This window comes from the organism of the source record quoted next, unplaced genomic scaffold (genome assembly GCF_019419815.1).
Source record: "Pyrus x bretschneideri cultivar Hongxiangsu unplaced genomic scaffold, Pyrus_bretschneideri_v1 Contig55, whole genome shotgun sequence".
NCBI lineage: Eukaryota > Viridiplantae > Streptophyta > Magnoliopsida > Rosales > Rosaceae > Pyrus > Pyrus x bretschneideri.
Genome location: NW_025999793.1, coordinates 2,366,056 through 2,380,489, shown reverse-complemented (window position 1 = coordinate 2,380,489; position 14,434 = coordinate 2,366,056). Strand labels below are relative to the sequence as shown.

Sequence of the window (14,434 nt, the reverse complement as noted above, 5' to 3'; positions counted from 1 at the left end):
TGAGAATATGCTACACCGATATTGTCAGTTTCATCCCACCAGAGATTGGCGGCTTCAGCTTCATTGTCAGTAAGACTGGTGCCCCATTGGTGTTGGGTACAGTTTATTGATACGTACGAGTTTTACAGGTAGCTTGGTTTTTGTATACCTCTGTGTCAAAAGAAATATGTGTATGTTGTTTGCTGCAAATGAATTGATTTCATTGCATTTCAGGTTTCATGACTTGAAGCAACTTGGTGAGTTTTATGCTGTTTGTTTGATTATAGTATATTCTTTTACAATGACTTTAAGTATTTACATAGATAGTTTTGCAATCTGATTTTTTTCTTTCTTTTTTTTTTTTTTTTTTTAGTTTTTTCTAAAGATGCACGATTCAATTTGGATGTGGCCTTACAATTTTTTTCATTACAATATAATATGTTTTAATTGTTCTCTTATTGAGTAAAGTTTTGGATGGTTTGGCAGTGTGTAATTGAAGTTCTGTTTGTCATTGTATCGATGTTGCAGTTTGCTTACTTGCCAAAGCTTTTAACGTGTTTCGGGAGTGATACACATGGAGAATACTAGTGGCTACACATTCCAGGTTTGAGCATTCGCTTGCTGTCTATTTGCCATACAAATATTCAAGTCATGTTCGCTGATTAGGATTGGATTAGTCTTAGGTTAAGTAGAATTTGATTGAAAAGGCTAACATTAAGTATTTGTGGATTAATTTTTGGAATCGGAGCTCTCTCGCCAGTGATTCGATCGGGTATTGATCATATCCCTTTTCCATTTTTACCATCACCAAATTGGATGTGTGTTTTCTCTTCATTTCAGTTCTGGGTTCTATCCATTTTGCACTCCTATAATTTCCCAAATCATTTGCATACAAACTAACGTAAATTAAAAAAATAAGGACAGATGATCATGGAGTGCATGATGATGCTTATTTAATTGAATTTTTTGTTTTTATTTTCATATAAAAGTGTGCTTTTACCAATTGGTTTGCAGCCCTGTTATATTTGCATAACAGTGCCTCATGTTTATTACAATCATCTTAATTAGTTAGACTTTCAATTTAATGTCATATAACTATTCTTACTTTTCAGCTTAATATTAGGACGTGCTATTACTTGGAGAAATACTACTATGTTTGACACTATTTGACCAATTAGTTAGACTTTCAAAAATCTTGGTTTTACAGAACATGTTTATCATTTCAATTAAATTATATGGACATTTGTGACATAGTCATTTCTTATTTAACAGAAAACATAGTCATTTCTTATTTAACAAAAAAAGATGTACTGAATTAAGCTAAACTGTTTTATGATGTAATATTTATAGCGTTGTCAGGAATAACCTCAATTATTTCAGTTGGCTTAGCTTGGTCTTCTCTTGGCCGATTCTTTATCAACTCCTCTTGCTTAACCTGAATTATTTCAGTTGGCATTGGTTGCAGACCCATTTGTTGAGGCTCGAAGAAAAAGGAAGGGGGGAAAGTGTATTCTTGCCATAGATTTTCTGTTGGGAATGAGCATTGAAGAAAAGGGAAGGTGATAATAGCGGAAGAGGTGGCTTTTTGCTTTTGGCCTTTTGTTTTCTTCATTTTGCTTAATTTTGAGACTTGAGAAAAGAACTTCTAATGTTGAACCCCAATTCAAGAAGATAATGTGAAGAAAACAAATATTCGTAATTGTTATTATGTCCAAGATCAAACCAATTATGAACAATTGTTGTCCTCTAACAAATAAAATTTTGACCCATGTTTAGTTATTCATAATCTTCTTCGTAACCTCAAATATCCATGTAGTCCAAAATCATTCATAAACACCAGCAGGGTTCGAGAAGGATTTTGAATATCATAACAGTTATTCATAATTATGATTTTGTTAAGGAACCTTGCGTGCATGCATTGTTTATTTTTTTATTTTTTTTATTTATTTTTATTTATTTTATCCATTTGAACCAAATCATCCCATGCCCATCCGCACCCCAACGACCAACAAAGCACCCCAAAATTTCTTAAGATGTGTTGATCACAAATTCTTGAAGATCATATCCTTAAACTAATGAACCAAAATTACTAATAAACATAATAACTAAGAAACCAAAATTACTAAAATTTTAAGGATATCATAACATTTTAGAGCTTATATGTGCATTGTTGAGTTATTAGAGCAAACTAATAAATATAATGAACCTACATTGAACACAAATTCTTCTTTGTCATGTGGTAGTTTTTTAGCCTCTTATTATGGGTTACACATTTCTAAAAACTTTTTATATTATGTCCAGCCCACATCCGTCATTTATGATAGGGTTTAGGGGTATTAAAAAAGTTTAAAATTCTACTCATCCAGTTGACATAAAAATTAAAACTCTATAAACAATGCTAATTTATAAAAGAAAAAAAAACATTAAAGCTAAATCATATCCAAGTCCTAACACCAACCGAGAAGTGTATATATAGGCCCGTCATTTCCTTGCACTGATCTTATTACACTTCAAAAGTATTTTGTGATCATTTTATTTTGTTCTTTTGTATTATAGTGAAGTGTAGATAAATGTTTTTTCTTCTTCTGTTCATAGGCATCTATGTAGAATTTTTCGTATTTATGGAATGTCACAAAATTTGTATTCAATTTAGGTTCATTTATTTTTTAATTTTTTAGATAAATTTTTCCATGGAGCGTGGTCAAAGTCGTGCAAGACAATGGCATCAATCATTGAGTCCTGAAGAACATCAAAGATATCTAGCTCGACGACGTCTAATAGCACGAGAAAAAAGACAACAAATTCCAACTCTATATGATGATCATACTATGACATCCCCCAGTAACATACAACAAGAAATTTCTGGTATTTATTTCATATTCCTTTTTCTTTAACTCATACTAATGCAAAAAAATAAAAAAAATCTAATTTCTAATTTTTCTTTTAACTATGCAACAAGTAGGTCCCAGTAATATACAAGAACGGGTTCAGTTGGCTAACTATGATGTTGAGGTCGACCCCAGTAATATAGAACAACAAATTCCTGGTATTTATTTCAATTTCTTTATTTGTATTTGTTTCACACTTAAAAAATTAGGTTATTTTTTAAGAACAAAATTTTGTGAATTGAAATCTCATTTTATTCTTTTCTTCGATACTCTCATATTGATCTCAATGTTGTAGTTATTTTTAGTGGTAGTCTTATGAAATATTAGACTCACAACTAAATATATTAAATATTAAACACACAATTTTTAACTAATCGATTATAATGTGGTCTATTTATTAGAACAAATTGAGCATGAAAGCGCGAATTCAAGGGTTTTGTCAGATATCACAAATTGTGATGACCAAACTTCTACTAGAATGCGTACTCATATGGGACAGTTGGCACATTCAAATAGGTCACAAATATCTTATGGGATGCTCTCAATTCCTCCCCACAATGGTGAGCTTAGTATATAATTCTATCTTTATATACATATATGATTAGTTACAAAGAAAATTCTTATACTGAGTGTTGGATATTCATGTAAAAATATCAGAAGAAGAACATGCAAATAAAACCAATTGTCATGTGCGCCAAAGCAGAGGAAGAAGAAACCACAATTGTGCTAGAAATTATAGTGAGAATCGGGGTATCCTAGATTGCCAATTATCTACTCCAACCACATGTCCGTACTGCTATGCACGATTGTTTACTCGAAAAACTTTGAATATATGTTGCTTGAAAGGAAGAATTGCTTTACCCCCAATACAGTCCCCACCAAAAATGGTTGCTCTTTTCTCTGACCAAACAAATGAGGGTAGACACTTCAGGCAAAATATTCGAGCTTACAATCATGCATTTGCATTCACTTCAATGGGAGTACATGTGGATGAAAGAATTAATATTGGTGGTCGTGGGATTTACACATTTCGTGCTCAAGGTGCATTATATCATAAGATTGGTGGACTTTTACCAAATGAAGGGAACAGACCGCGATTTTTACAAGCTTATATATATGACACTAAGCATGAAGTTGAAAACCGAATGTGTGAAAGTAAAGTTTTAGATAGACGTGTGGTTGAAAAGATACAACAGATGTTGAACAACCATAATCCTTTTGTTCATACATTGCGAAGCCTCGGACAATGCCAAGATTTGCCGAATTGCAAGTTGATCCTAAAAGAGCAACCAATAGATCGGCGTCAGTATAGTCTACCATCAACATCACAAGTTGCAGCAAGTATAATAGATGGAGATAATGCCACAATTGCAAATGGAAGGGATATCGTGGTGGAGACAATTAGTGGAAGACTTTCTCACGTCCGAGACTATGTTGGATTTTATGATCCCTTACAATATCCACTGTTGCTGCCTTACAGTACATATGGATGGGATGTTAACAGTCATGATGATGGTGGAAGAGCAATAACATGTTGCGACTATTATGCTTATATGTTACAGGTTTGTACTAATAACATAATTTACTTCCCGGTATATATAGATGAATGATGATTCCTATATTAAAAGCAATATATGAAATTTGCTTTTGTAGATACGCCATAATGGATCATCACTTTTGCTTCGAGGTGGACGTCTCTTGCAACAATATGCTGTAGATAACTACATTAAAATTGAATCACAAAAACTTAGATGGTTGCGTTCTAATCAAGCCACAGTTAGAGCGGATCTCTACAAAGGACTTGAAGACTCTTTAAATGCAGGTGAACACAATGTAGGTATATATATCGTTTCAGTCATCGTTATTTAGAAATATAACTTTGTTTAAAGTGTGTACAATATATACAGCTAATTGAAAATAAAATATTATTAGGTAGCATCGGGCGTAGAATTATTTTACCATCATCATTTGTTGGAAGCCCACGTGACATGTACCAACGATATCAAGACGCAATGACTTTGGTTCAAAGATTCGGAAAGCCAGATCTTTTTATTACCATGACATGTAACCCAAGTTGGGAAGAAATCAAAAGCGAATTACTAACTAGACAAACTCCACAAGATCGCCCTGAGTTACTCACTAGAGTATTTCGTGCAAAACTTGAGCAACTAAAAGAAGACATCATTGAAAAGGGGGTATTAGGCAGTGTTGTTGCTTACGCATACGTTATTGAGTTTCAGAAACGTGGTCTTCCACATGTGCATATGGTGGTTGTGTTAGATGAAAATGATAAGATCAATAACCCAGATGAGTACGACCGAATTGTTAGAGCTGAAATACCAAATGAAGATGTAGAGCCTCAACTTTATAATGTGGTGTTAAAGCATATGATTCATGGCCCGTGTGGGATTCATAATCCTTAATCTCCATGTATGAAAAATGGGAGTTGTAAGAGAAAGTTTCCCAAACCATTTGCACCGGTCACCATTCAAGGGAATGATTCGTATCCAATTTATCAAAGGCGAGGAAATCGATTGCCCGTCTCACTTAATCGACAAGGAAACATAATGGTTGATAATAGTTGGGTCATTCCATATAATCCATGGTTGCTGTTAAGGTATGATTGTCACATCAGTGTTGAAATTTGCGCAAGCATAAAAAGTGTCAAGTACTTATATAAGTATGTTTACAAAGGCCCATACAGAATGACAGTTGAAGTACAATCAGACCCTCAATACGATGTAATAAAGCAGTTTCAGGATGCAAGATGGGTTTGTGCACCAGAGGCCTTATGGAAGATATTCAAGTTCATTATTAATCGAATTTATCCATCTGTTGAGCGAATGCAAATACATCTTCCTAATATGCACCAAGTTCAGTTTCGTGCCGATGAAAGCATAACAAATATTCTACATGATGAGAGTACAAGAAAGACAATGTTGACTGAATTTTTTACACTTAATCATGTAGATGCAGAAGCGCGACATTATTTATACATGGAGATACCATCACATTACAGATGGATTCAAGCTCAAAGAAAGTGGTCTAAAAGAATGAATCATAACAAGGTTATTGGGCGAATATATGTAGTTTCACCTGCTGAAGGCGAAAAATTTTACCTTCGGATTCTTCTTAATCATGTTAGAGGACCAACATCCTTCACAAACTTGAGAACAGTTAATGGGGTTTTGCATCCAACATTTAAGCAGGCAGCAGAACAACGAGGTTTGTTAGAAAGAGATGACAGTATTTGACAATGTTTGTTAGAGGCCTCCACAATTCAGATGCCGTCGGCTTTAAGAAGATTATTCGTCACCATATTGGTATATTGTGCACCAATTGGTGTTCGAGGGTTATGGGATGAGTTCTGTCCATTCATGATGGAAGATTATGTTTCCATGACTAACATAACTCCCACACTTGCTACCAACATACTCTTGCGTGAGTTGAACATACTTTTGGTTCAATTTAATAAGAGTATAAACGAGTTTGATTTGCCCCAAATGACAAGAGGAAATGAATCAAGTTCAGGAATGACAGGATGTATTGAAGATGAAATATCCATATGTATTCCACAACAAGATCTTGATGCAATTGAACGCTTAAATGATGACCAAAAAAGTGCGTTTAACATAATAATGGGTGCAATTCAACAATCGGATAATGCAACTTTTTTTGTGGATGGTCCCGGTGGAACTGGAAAAACTTACTTATATCGCGCATTGTTAGCAAGCTTGAGAAGGTTGGGGCACATAGTATTAGCAACAGCATCATCTGGAATAGCAGCTACGATATTGCCTGGTGGGAGGACAGCACATTCTAAATTCAAGATACCACTTAGTCTCAATGCATCATCGATGTGTTCGATCGGTAAACAATCTGATTTAGCAAAGCTAATACAAAAGGCAAAGGCAATTATTTGGGATGAAGCAACAATGACGCATCGTCATGCATTTGAAGCACTCGATCGAACGTTCAGAGACTTAACAGATATTGACTTACCATTTGGGGGGAAGATAATGATATTTGAGGGAGATTTTCGACAAGTTCTTCCTGTTATCCGGAAAGGAACCAAGTCCGAACTATTCCAAGCAAGTGTTGTTAAGGCATCATTTTGGTTACAAGTAAAGATTTTAAAACTCAAACAAAACATGAGATCCATAAATGATTGTGAATTTTCAGAATTTTTACTTCGTGTTGGTGATGGGAATGAAGATGTTATTATGGATGATATGGTAAAACTACCTAAATGCATGGTGATACCATGGGAGAGTGAGCATTCCATTAATCAATTAATTGCCAAAATCTTCCCTGACTTAGAGGATCATATAAATGATGCAACCTACATGGTGGAAAGGGCAGTGGTAACTCCTACAAATGAAGACGTTGATATGTTGAATGAAAAGATAATCAATATATTTCCGGGTTTAGAAGAGACAATGTATTCATTTGATTCAGTTGAGGATGACATAAGGAATTTGCATCAGCTAGAGTTCTTGAATTCAATCTCACTTGGTGGTTTGCCTCCGCACAAGTTAACTTTGAAAAGAGGTGCTCCAATCAGGCTTTTAAGAAATATTGATCCGAAATTGGGATTGTGTAATGGTACAAGATTATTGTGTCGTGGTTCTTACCGAAATCTTATTGATGCTGAAATTCTAACTGGACAATTTGCCGGATCCAGAGTTTTCTTACCAAGAATCCCTCTCAAAAGTACTGATATTGCTGGGCTTCCATTTGAACTTACAAGAAAGCAATTTCCAGTGAAACTAAGTTTCTCTATCACTATAAACAAATCTCAAGGTCAGACAATACCACATGTAAGCGTTTACCTTCCAGATCATGTCTTCAGCCATGGACAATTATATGTGGCTTTATCGAGGGGGGTCTCAAAGTCAACCACAACCGTGTTAGTAAAAAGTGGCTCCATAGTAGGCCAACAAGGTGTATTTACACGGAATGTAGTATACAAAGAAGTCTTGCTTCATTCCAGCTAATTATGGTGATTCCTAATGGGTAACAGCTTTATTAACGATAACCTTTCAGTATGCATTTCTCACTTATCAATTAACTCTTTTTATTTGATTTTTAATTTTCTCACTATCGTTTGTAGATTGGCAATGAAAATTTGAAGCATCAATCATGAACAAATGGGTGGAAATTGCAGCATTGATGTTAATATGTAAACTTTCTTTTCAAAAGAAACAGTGACATATAGACTCTATGAGTATTGTGAATAATGTACATATTGTTATGTAGGATTTATATTTTGACATTTAAATTGTGTTGTATTTTGCTACGAGTACTTACTATTTTCATCTACTATTTTTTTTTTTATTTACATATACTTGCTATTGTTCATAGGCTTTAGGTAGGAACTTGCATCTAAAATCGTATGTTGTTTGATAAATGCATGAATAACATTTAAATCATTACTTTACACAAAGTAAAAACGAAAAACATGATAACTTTTTAGGACGTGCATGATAAAAAAAAAAGTTCCTCTTTGCACAATACATTTAAAGTATATCTTGACAATTACAATGGGAAAAACTAACACAATACACCTTTAGGGGCGCATAGCGCCCGTGATGCAAAAATGTCTCTCGCAACAGAGAGGCTAGTATAAATATAATTTACATTTCAACATTTTATTTTCGTTGTTGGGAATGACAAGTAACAAAAATATATGCAGTTTCATTATCACTTCGTGTGTTACATACGTGTGTATATATATTTGTGCCAGGTTCTCAAGGCTGCCATTTTTTTGGAAGAAGAAAAGAGAGTCGTCGTACTACAAGAATCTAAAAAAGTTATTAGAGGATCTCTTTGCTTCTGGTGATGGCGAATCTCATCCTATTCATTGTTACTCTACTGATGACCTCATCAAGGCAACCAACAACTTCCATCCTTCTCGCATTGTAACTTATAGTTCAGGCTACAAAATGTTCAGGGGATTTCTAGATGGTTGATCAATTATCGTTGCAAAGTCTAAATGAGGATAGGGGCAGGTCTTGCGTTAGCCGTGACATTGTCATTTCATTACAGATGAGCCATTATAAGAATGTTTTGAAACTCATGGGCTGCTGCTTAGAGTTCCCTATACCAGTGCTAGTGAATGAATACGGAGCAAAAGGAGTTTTCAACCCTGATGGAAGTTTAAGAGGGGCTAATGAAGGTCAAATCATACTACCATGGAACATTAGATTGCGTATCGCAAAGCAGGTTGCTAGTGTAGTTTCATATCTCTATACCGCCTTTGCCAGACCCATCATTCATAGGAATCTGGACCCCAGCTGCCTGTTCTTGGATGATGACTATGTTCCCAAACTTTACAACTTCTCTCTCTCTATAACCATTCCTATGGAATCTGATGTTGATGATGAAGTGACTGGGATATTTGGGTACATTGACCCTGTCTACCTGTATTTTAATCGCATTACAGAAAAAACTGAAGTTTATAGCTTTGGTGTGCTTTTACTTGTATTCCTGACGGGATGAGAACCTTGGGGACTTTGGGGTAGGAAGAAATTGAAATGATTCGATATGTTCGTGGTTGTGATGGCCGAATTGGGGAAATTGTTGATCCGAAAATCTATGAGGAAGTGAGGGGGAATAATCAAGTACAACAGCAGTTGCATGATTTCCTTAAACTGGCATTGTTATGCATTCGAGATGACATTGAAAGAAGGCCATACATGGTGGATGTGGATAGAGAACTCATTCGAATTGAAGAATTTGTTTTGGCCAGCTAGCTTTAATCCACTAGATTTGTTATCAAAAGTATTGGATACTGGTTTAACGGCAATTCTAATGTTTGTAATCTGATCGTCCTCATTCTGTAATTGAGGATTTGTAGCTGATGATAGAACTTTTGTATATCAATAAACTTCTCATACTGGAAACATCTGCTTGTACATAAAACCTGCACCGGACTGGGTGAAGATACTTTGTGCAATCCGAATCACCAATTCTGAGTGGCCTAGATTCTGCACAGGAGGAAAGAAAAAACAATGGCATCCAAAATCTTGTAAGTTCTGCTTTTCTATTTTGTTTTAAATTTTAACAGTTGTACACCACAGAAAACTTAGTATCCTTTTCCCATCTTGTAATTATTTTGAAAATAAAATAAAACTCTCAATGACCTCTGCTTCTTCTTCAATGAAACGTACATTGTGTCGGCTTCTTTGCGTATCATGTCTGTGGTTTGTCACAGCCTTGACTAATTTTTCTGTATCCGATAATCAAAACGGAGGACAGAGAGAGCTCAGTCTTGCATTATGGAAGCATATAATTAGAGGATCTCATTGCTTCTTGTGATGAACATCTAGTCTATGTGCACTTACTTCGCTAATGAGCTCTCAAAGCAACATACAAATTCCATCCTTCTTGCCTTATAAGTGAGCATTCATCTTCCCATCGGTCCAGAAGTTTTCAAGATGACCGGTCAATTATCGTCAGGAAGTGCTTCACAGGGTGATGGTCTAGTGAGGTTCAAGTTAGGTACATGGCCATTCACGAAAATTATCATATCGATGCAGATGAGTACACATAAGAATGCTTTGATAATATTGGGCTGCTACTTAAAGTTTCTAGTACTAGCTCCGGTGCATGAATATACAGCAAAAGGATTTCTCAACTGATGTAGGAGAACTCGTACAAAGAAAAAGAAAATAAAATATTTCAAATTCAGGAAAATAAGAATTAAAGTGGAAAAAAATTGGATTCAATCAATATGGCAGTAGAAAAGGCAACAAGAAATATTGTGGTGTTAGAATTGGACTTGTAATATATTGTTTTTGAAGAGAATCACTAGGAGGACAAGACTTATGGCATACCACGAGCTGTCAAGATTAAGGCCAAAAATGATGGTTTCTGCTGACATATCTGTTAAAAGTACAACACGAATCCAAAAAGCTCAAAGATAATGAATCCAGCCCCTGCACAAAGAAAGATCCATGCACATGCTATAGAATTCTAGCAAAGTTCAAGTTGGTGGAATTTTTGTTTTACCTTTGACACTTGTTAAGAAAGTTTTGGTATGTATACTTGCACTTAACTATTTTTAAGTTTATTTTGTGTAAATATCTGAGGCTCGGCATTGCCACCTCTTTTATTACAGAAAACATGAATTTTTGCATGAAAGCAATCTTCCAATCTTGGCTTTTGCCCCTTCTCTGAACTGAAATCACGCAAAAGAATTTTCTCGTGATATTCGTACGTCAGATTGATCGCAATTGATTTCATAAAGTCATATGAATTTCAGATGCTAATGAGAATTCCGAATCCAAAGACGTAGAGGAGATCTATTCACATGAGTCACGTGAGTTTAATTTGAAAGTTTTTATAGAAAAGTGATATTTATGAAATTGGGTGTTAAATTTTGGCTATTAATGACAGTTCTCCCATTATGACCCTTTAAGATTTTTTTTTTTTTAATTTTAGAAATTTGCATATAACACATTGCCACATAAATATTGCTTCAAAACCAAAAACACATTTGTTGTTAATAAAAAAAAGCATCAATACATTATTACAAAATATCAAATGTGCAAGGATATGCAAAATGAATGAGAGTTTATGGCTGAGAAAAACATTGGGCAGCCGAAATTAAATCTCAGCCGATCCAACAGTCATTAATTTTCTAAATTTAATTTATATTTTATTATATTTTAACTTTCAGTTCGGTTCAGGATTAAATCCTCTTACTGTTAATTATAGAATTTTTTTTAGTGGTATACAATTATTAAATTAATATATTTTTCTATAGTGTAACGGATTACTCACGTGTATACCTGGACTGACCCGTTATCTTAATATGTGTTTATCAGGTCATCCGATAACAATTCGATTGATTATCGTGTCGACCCGAAAACCTGTTACCTTCGTATCATTTCGTGTTGGATTAATGGTTCTTGTCAAAAATTGTCGGACCTAATCAAATCTCTTGCTCAAGAAGGTCAAAGTGACTACAAAAGGGGTACTAGCTCCAGGAAAAGAAAGCTGCGGAACGAGGCCCAACAACCTTCTCCATTTCCTCCAAGCTTTCACAAAAATTTAGTCACCCCCATGTATATACTGTAAAATCCTCCGTACGTGACTAAATACAAAGTGAATGTAGCCCGGTTTTGAGTGAACCATTATAATCTTTTGTGTATGTGTATATGTTTGAATGGGTAGTACCAAGCTAGATTGCTCTCGGAATTTGACTCGCTCAAAGTCCTAGTTGACTATTTAAAAACGCACGTCACAAGGCTTATTTGAAAGTCCCATTTGCCTACTAATTGTGGGAGCAAAATATCTATAAGAAAACATTTACGCGTCTTAAAACGCTCTTTCTTCCCTTTATAGTTGAAAGCATTTCTTTCATCCTTCTTGACTAAAGTTCTTTGACTCTGAATAGTAGGGCAAAATGTCCTCTTCTTAGCTAACTTCTTTGACATTTTCGTCCAACACTAATTTTCTATCTCCTTCCTTTTTCTTCCTAAGCCACTCCCACTGCATGTCATTCTAAACAGGGCTGTTTGAACTGCTGCTCTGCTTGCACATTCCAATGCCATCGCAGTGGTCTCGGTTTATGAATCAATCAATTACTGTTCAAATGGCATAATCTGAACCCAGTTCTAAGGTGCCTGACTGGTAATTTACAGAGAGATTAAAGTGTAAACGATGCCATCCAAATTCTTGTAAGTTCGTTGATTCTATGGTACTTTCCTTAGACATGAGATTTTGCTTATGATATTTTCTCTTTATTACAACATTACGTAAAATATTAATCCAACCTCAGTGATTTTTTACTAATTGAAGTCTCATATAAATTCTTTTGCACGCAAAGTAATGAGAACCTTAAATATTTGAGGCAAAGAAAAGTTGAAAGCTGAGATTTCATTGAAGTTCTAAAGAAAATTGAAAATTTCTTGAGAACCGCGAGCGCTTAATTATTTACAATTCCCCATTTTATATTCATTCTTTGTGTTCATGTTTTACCAATTTATACTGTGTAATATATATATATATATATATATATATATATATTTGTACCAGGTTCTCCTTGCTTCCATGTGTAAGAATGGTGGAAACTGAGAGCTCATTCTTGAAGAATGGAAGCATCTTGTTAGAGGATCTCATTGCTTCTTGTGAGGGCAAATCGAGTCCTATTCGCAGTTACTCTGCTGATGAGCTAGTCAAGGCAACCAACAATTTCGATCCTTCTTTCATTATAAGTGAGGATTTATCCTTCAAACTGTTCAGAGGTCTTCTAGATGACCGGTCAATAATCATTAAGAAGTACTTGCATTGGCCCAGTGAAGCTGAAGCTAGGTCCATGGCCATTCGTGATATTATCATATCGATGCAGATGAGTACGCACAAAAATGCTTTGAAATTGTCGGGCTGCTGCTTAGAGTTCTCTCTACCAGCTCTGGTGCATGAAGATGCAGCAAAAGGAGCTCTCGACTGCCATGGAGGTTTAGGGGATACTCGCTCATTACCATGGAAAACTAGACTGCTAATTGCAACGAAAGTAGCTCATGCACTTGCATATCTCCATACCGCCTTTCCCAGGCCCGTCATTCATAGGGATCTAAAGCCCACGTGCATTTTCTTGGACGATAACTATTCTCCCAAACTCTCCAACTTTTCACTATCCATAACGATTCCTCCTAAGCAATTTCATGTTGAAGATGTAGTGAAAGGGACATATAGGTATACTGACCCTACCTACATCGCAACTGGTTACATTACAGAAAAAACTGATGTTTATAGCTTTGGTGTGCTTTTACTTGTATTCTTGATGGGACAAAAAATTAGGGTTGTCGATAAATCAGCAGTAGTAGAAGACCTCACTTCATATGTGGATGCTAATATCCTTAGGGAGCTAAGGGCAGATGAGCAAGCACAACAGCAATTGCAAGCTTTCTTAGCACTGGCATTGTTGTGCACCCAGGACGGAAGGGAATCAAGGCCATGCATGACTGATGTAGCCAAAGAACTTGTACGAATTGAGAAGTCTATTTTGCATTGCTAGATTAACTTGTCCGGATTGGTTGTCATAAAAGGGGATATGTTGGTTCAATAACATTATACGGATCCCTACTTGTATTTGTTTAGCAAGTGATGGTGAAACCTGTAGCTACCAAATTTGCATTCTGTGTATCTCTGTGCTCAACCGTTCCAGGGCAAGTTCGATTAGCATTTTTCTAACAGTGACAAACGAAGATAAATCATTATTACCGTGGAAAACTAAGTTGTGTATTGCAGAGCACCTTCTGAATGCACTTAAATGTAGCTCTATACCACCTTCCTAATCCCATCATTCGTAGATATGTAACACCTGCCATATTTTCCTGGACCGTGACATTGTTCCCAAAACTTCTGTATGCAACTTGTGTTTTTTATACATGATACATGTGTACGACTAAGCTCTCACTGGTCTTCAATGATATATATGCGTTCTGCTGTGCTCTAAGGATATGTGCAGATTAATGGGGAGGTGGGATTGAAGGTGTTGATTAACGTACTTGTTTTCTATTGGTGACAAATTATTTGAAAATTTGGTATAAAATTTG

At 35.4% G+C, this 14,434-nt stretch overlaps 3 protein-coding genes and 1 pseudogene across 3 annotated transcripts; all 4 read left to right on the top strand.

Annotated features, from left to right (window-relative positions):
- Positions 1–3,751: 3,751 nt before the first annotated feature.
- LOC103933281 lies at positions 3,752–5,290 on the top strand. Its single transcript, XM_009342952.2, has 3 exons — positions 3,752–4,429; positions 4,521–4,689; positions 4,800–5,290. Exons 1-3 carry the CDS (start codon positions 3,752–3,754, stop codon positions 5,288–5,290), a joined length of 1,338 nt encoding a protein of 445 aa, XP_009341227.2.
- Positions 5,291–6,236: 946 nt separating this feature from the next.
- On the top strand, positions 6,237–7,864 carry LOC125470962 (ATP-dependent DNA helicase PIF1-like). Its single transcript, XM_048570806.1, has one exon. The coding sequence runs from the start codon at positions 6,245–6,247 to the stop codon at positions 7,862–7,864; it is 1,620 nt and encodes a 539-aa protein (XP_048426763.1). The 5' UTR covers positions 6,237–6,244.
- Positions 7,865–8,017: 153 nt separating this feature from the next.
- Positions 8,018–9,360, top strand: LOC125470961 (annotated as a pseudogene).
- A 2,903-nt stretch (positions 9,361–12,263) lies between these two features.
- Positions 12,264–14,100, top strand: LOC125471008 (serine/threonine-protein kinase ZRK1-like). The gene is made up of 2 exons (XM_048570860.1): positions 12,264–12,553; positions 12,912–14,100. The coding sequence occupies exons 1-2, from the start codon at positions 12,537–12,539 to the stop codon at positions 13,891–13,893; spliced, it is 999 nt and encodes a 332-aa protein (XP_048426817.1). The 5' UTR covers positions 12,264–12,536; the 3' UTR covers positions 13,894–14,100.
- Positions 14,101–14,434: the final 334 nt, after the last annotated feature.

What these genes read in the sequence shown, in the direction of transcription:
- LOC103933281 (XM_009342952.2), top strand. Translation starts at nt 3,752, where the DNA reads ATGGTTGCTCTTTTCTCTGACCAAACAAATGAGGGTAGACACTTCAGG. An exon ending in ATTATGCTTATATGTTACAG is followed by an intron (nt 4,430 to 4,520) that starts GTTTGTACTAAT and finishes TTGCTTTTGTAG; the next exon opens with ATACGCCATAATGGATCATC. An exon ending in TGAAGACTCTTTAAATGCAG is followed by an intron (nt 4,690 to 4,799) that starts GTGAACACAATG and finishes AAATATTATTAG; the next exon opens with GTAGCATCGGGCGTAGAATT.
- LOC125470962 (XM_048570806.1), top strand. Translation starts at nt 6,245, where the DNA reads ATGATGGAAGATTATGTTTCCATGACTAACATAACTCCCACACTTGCT.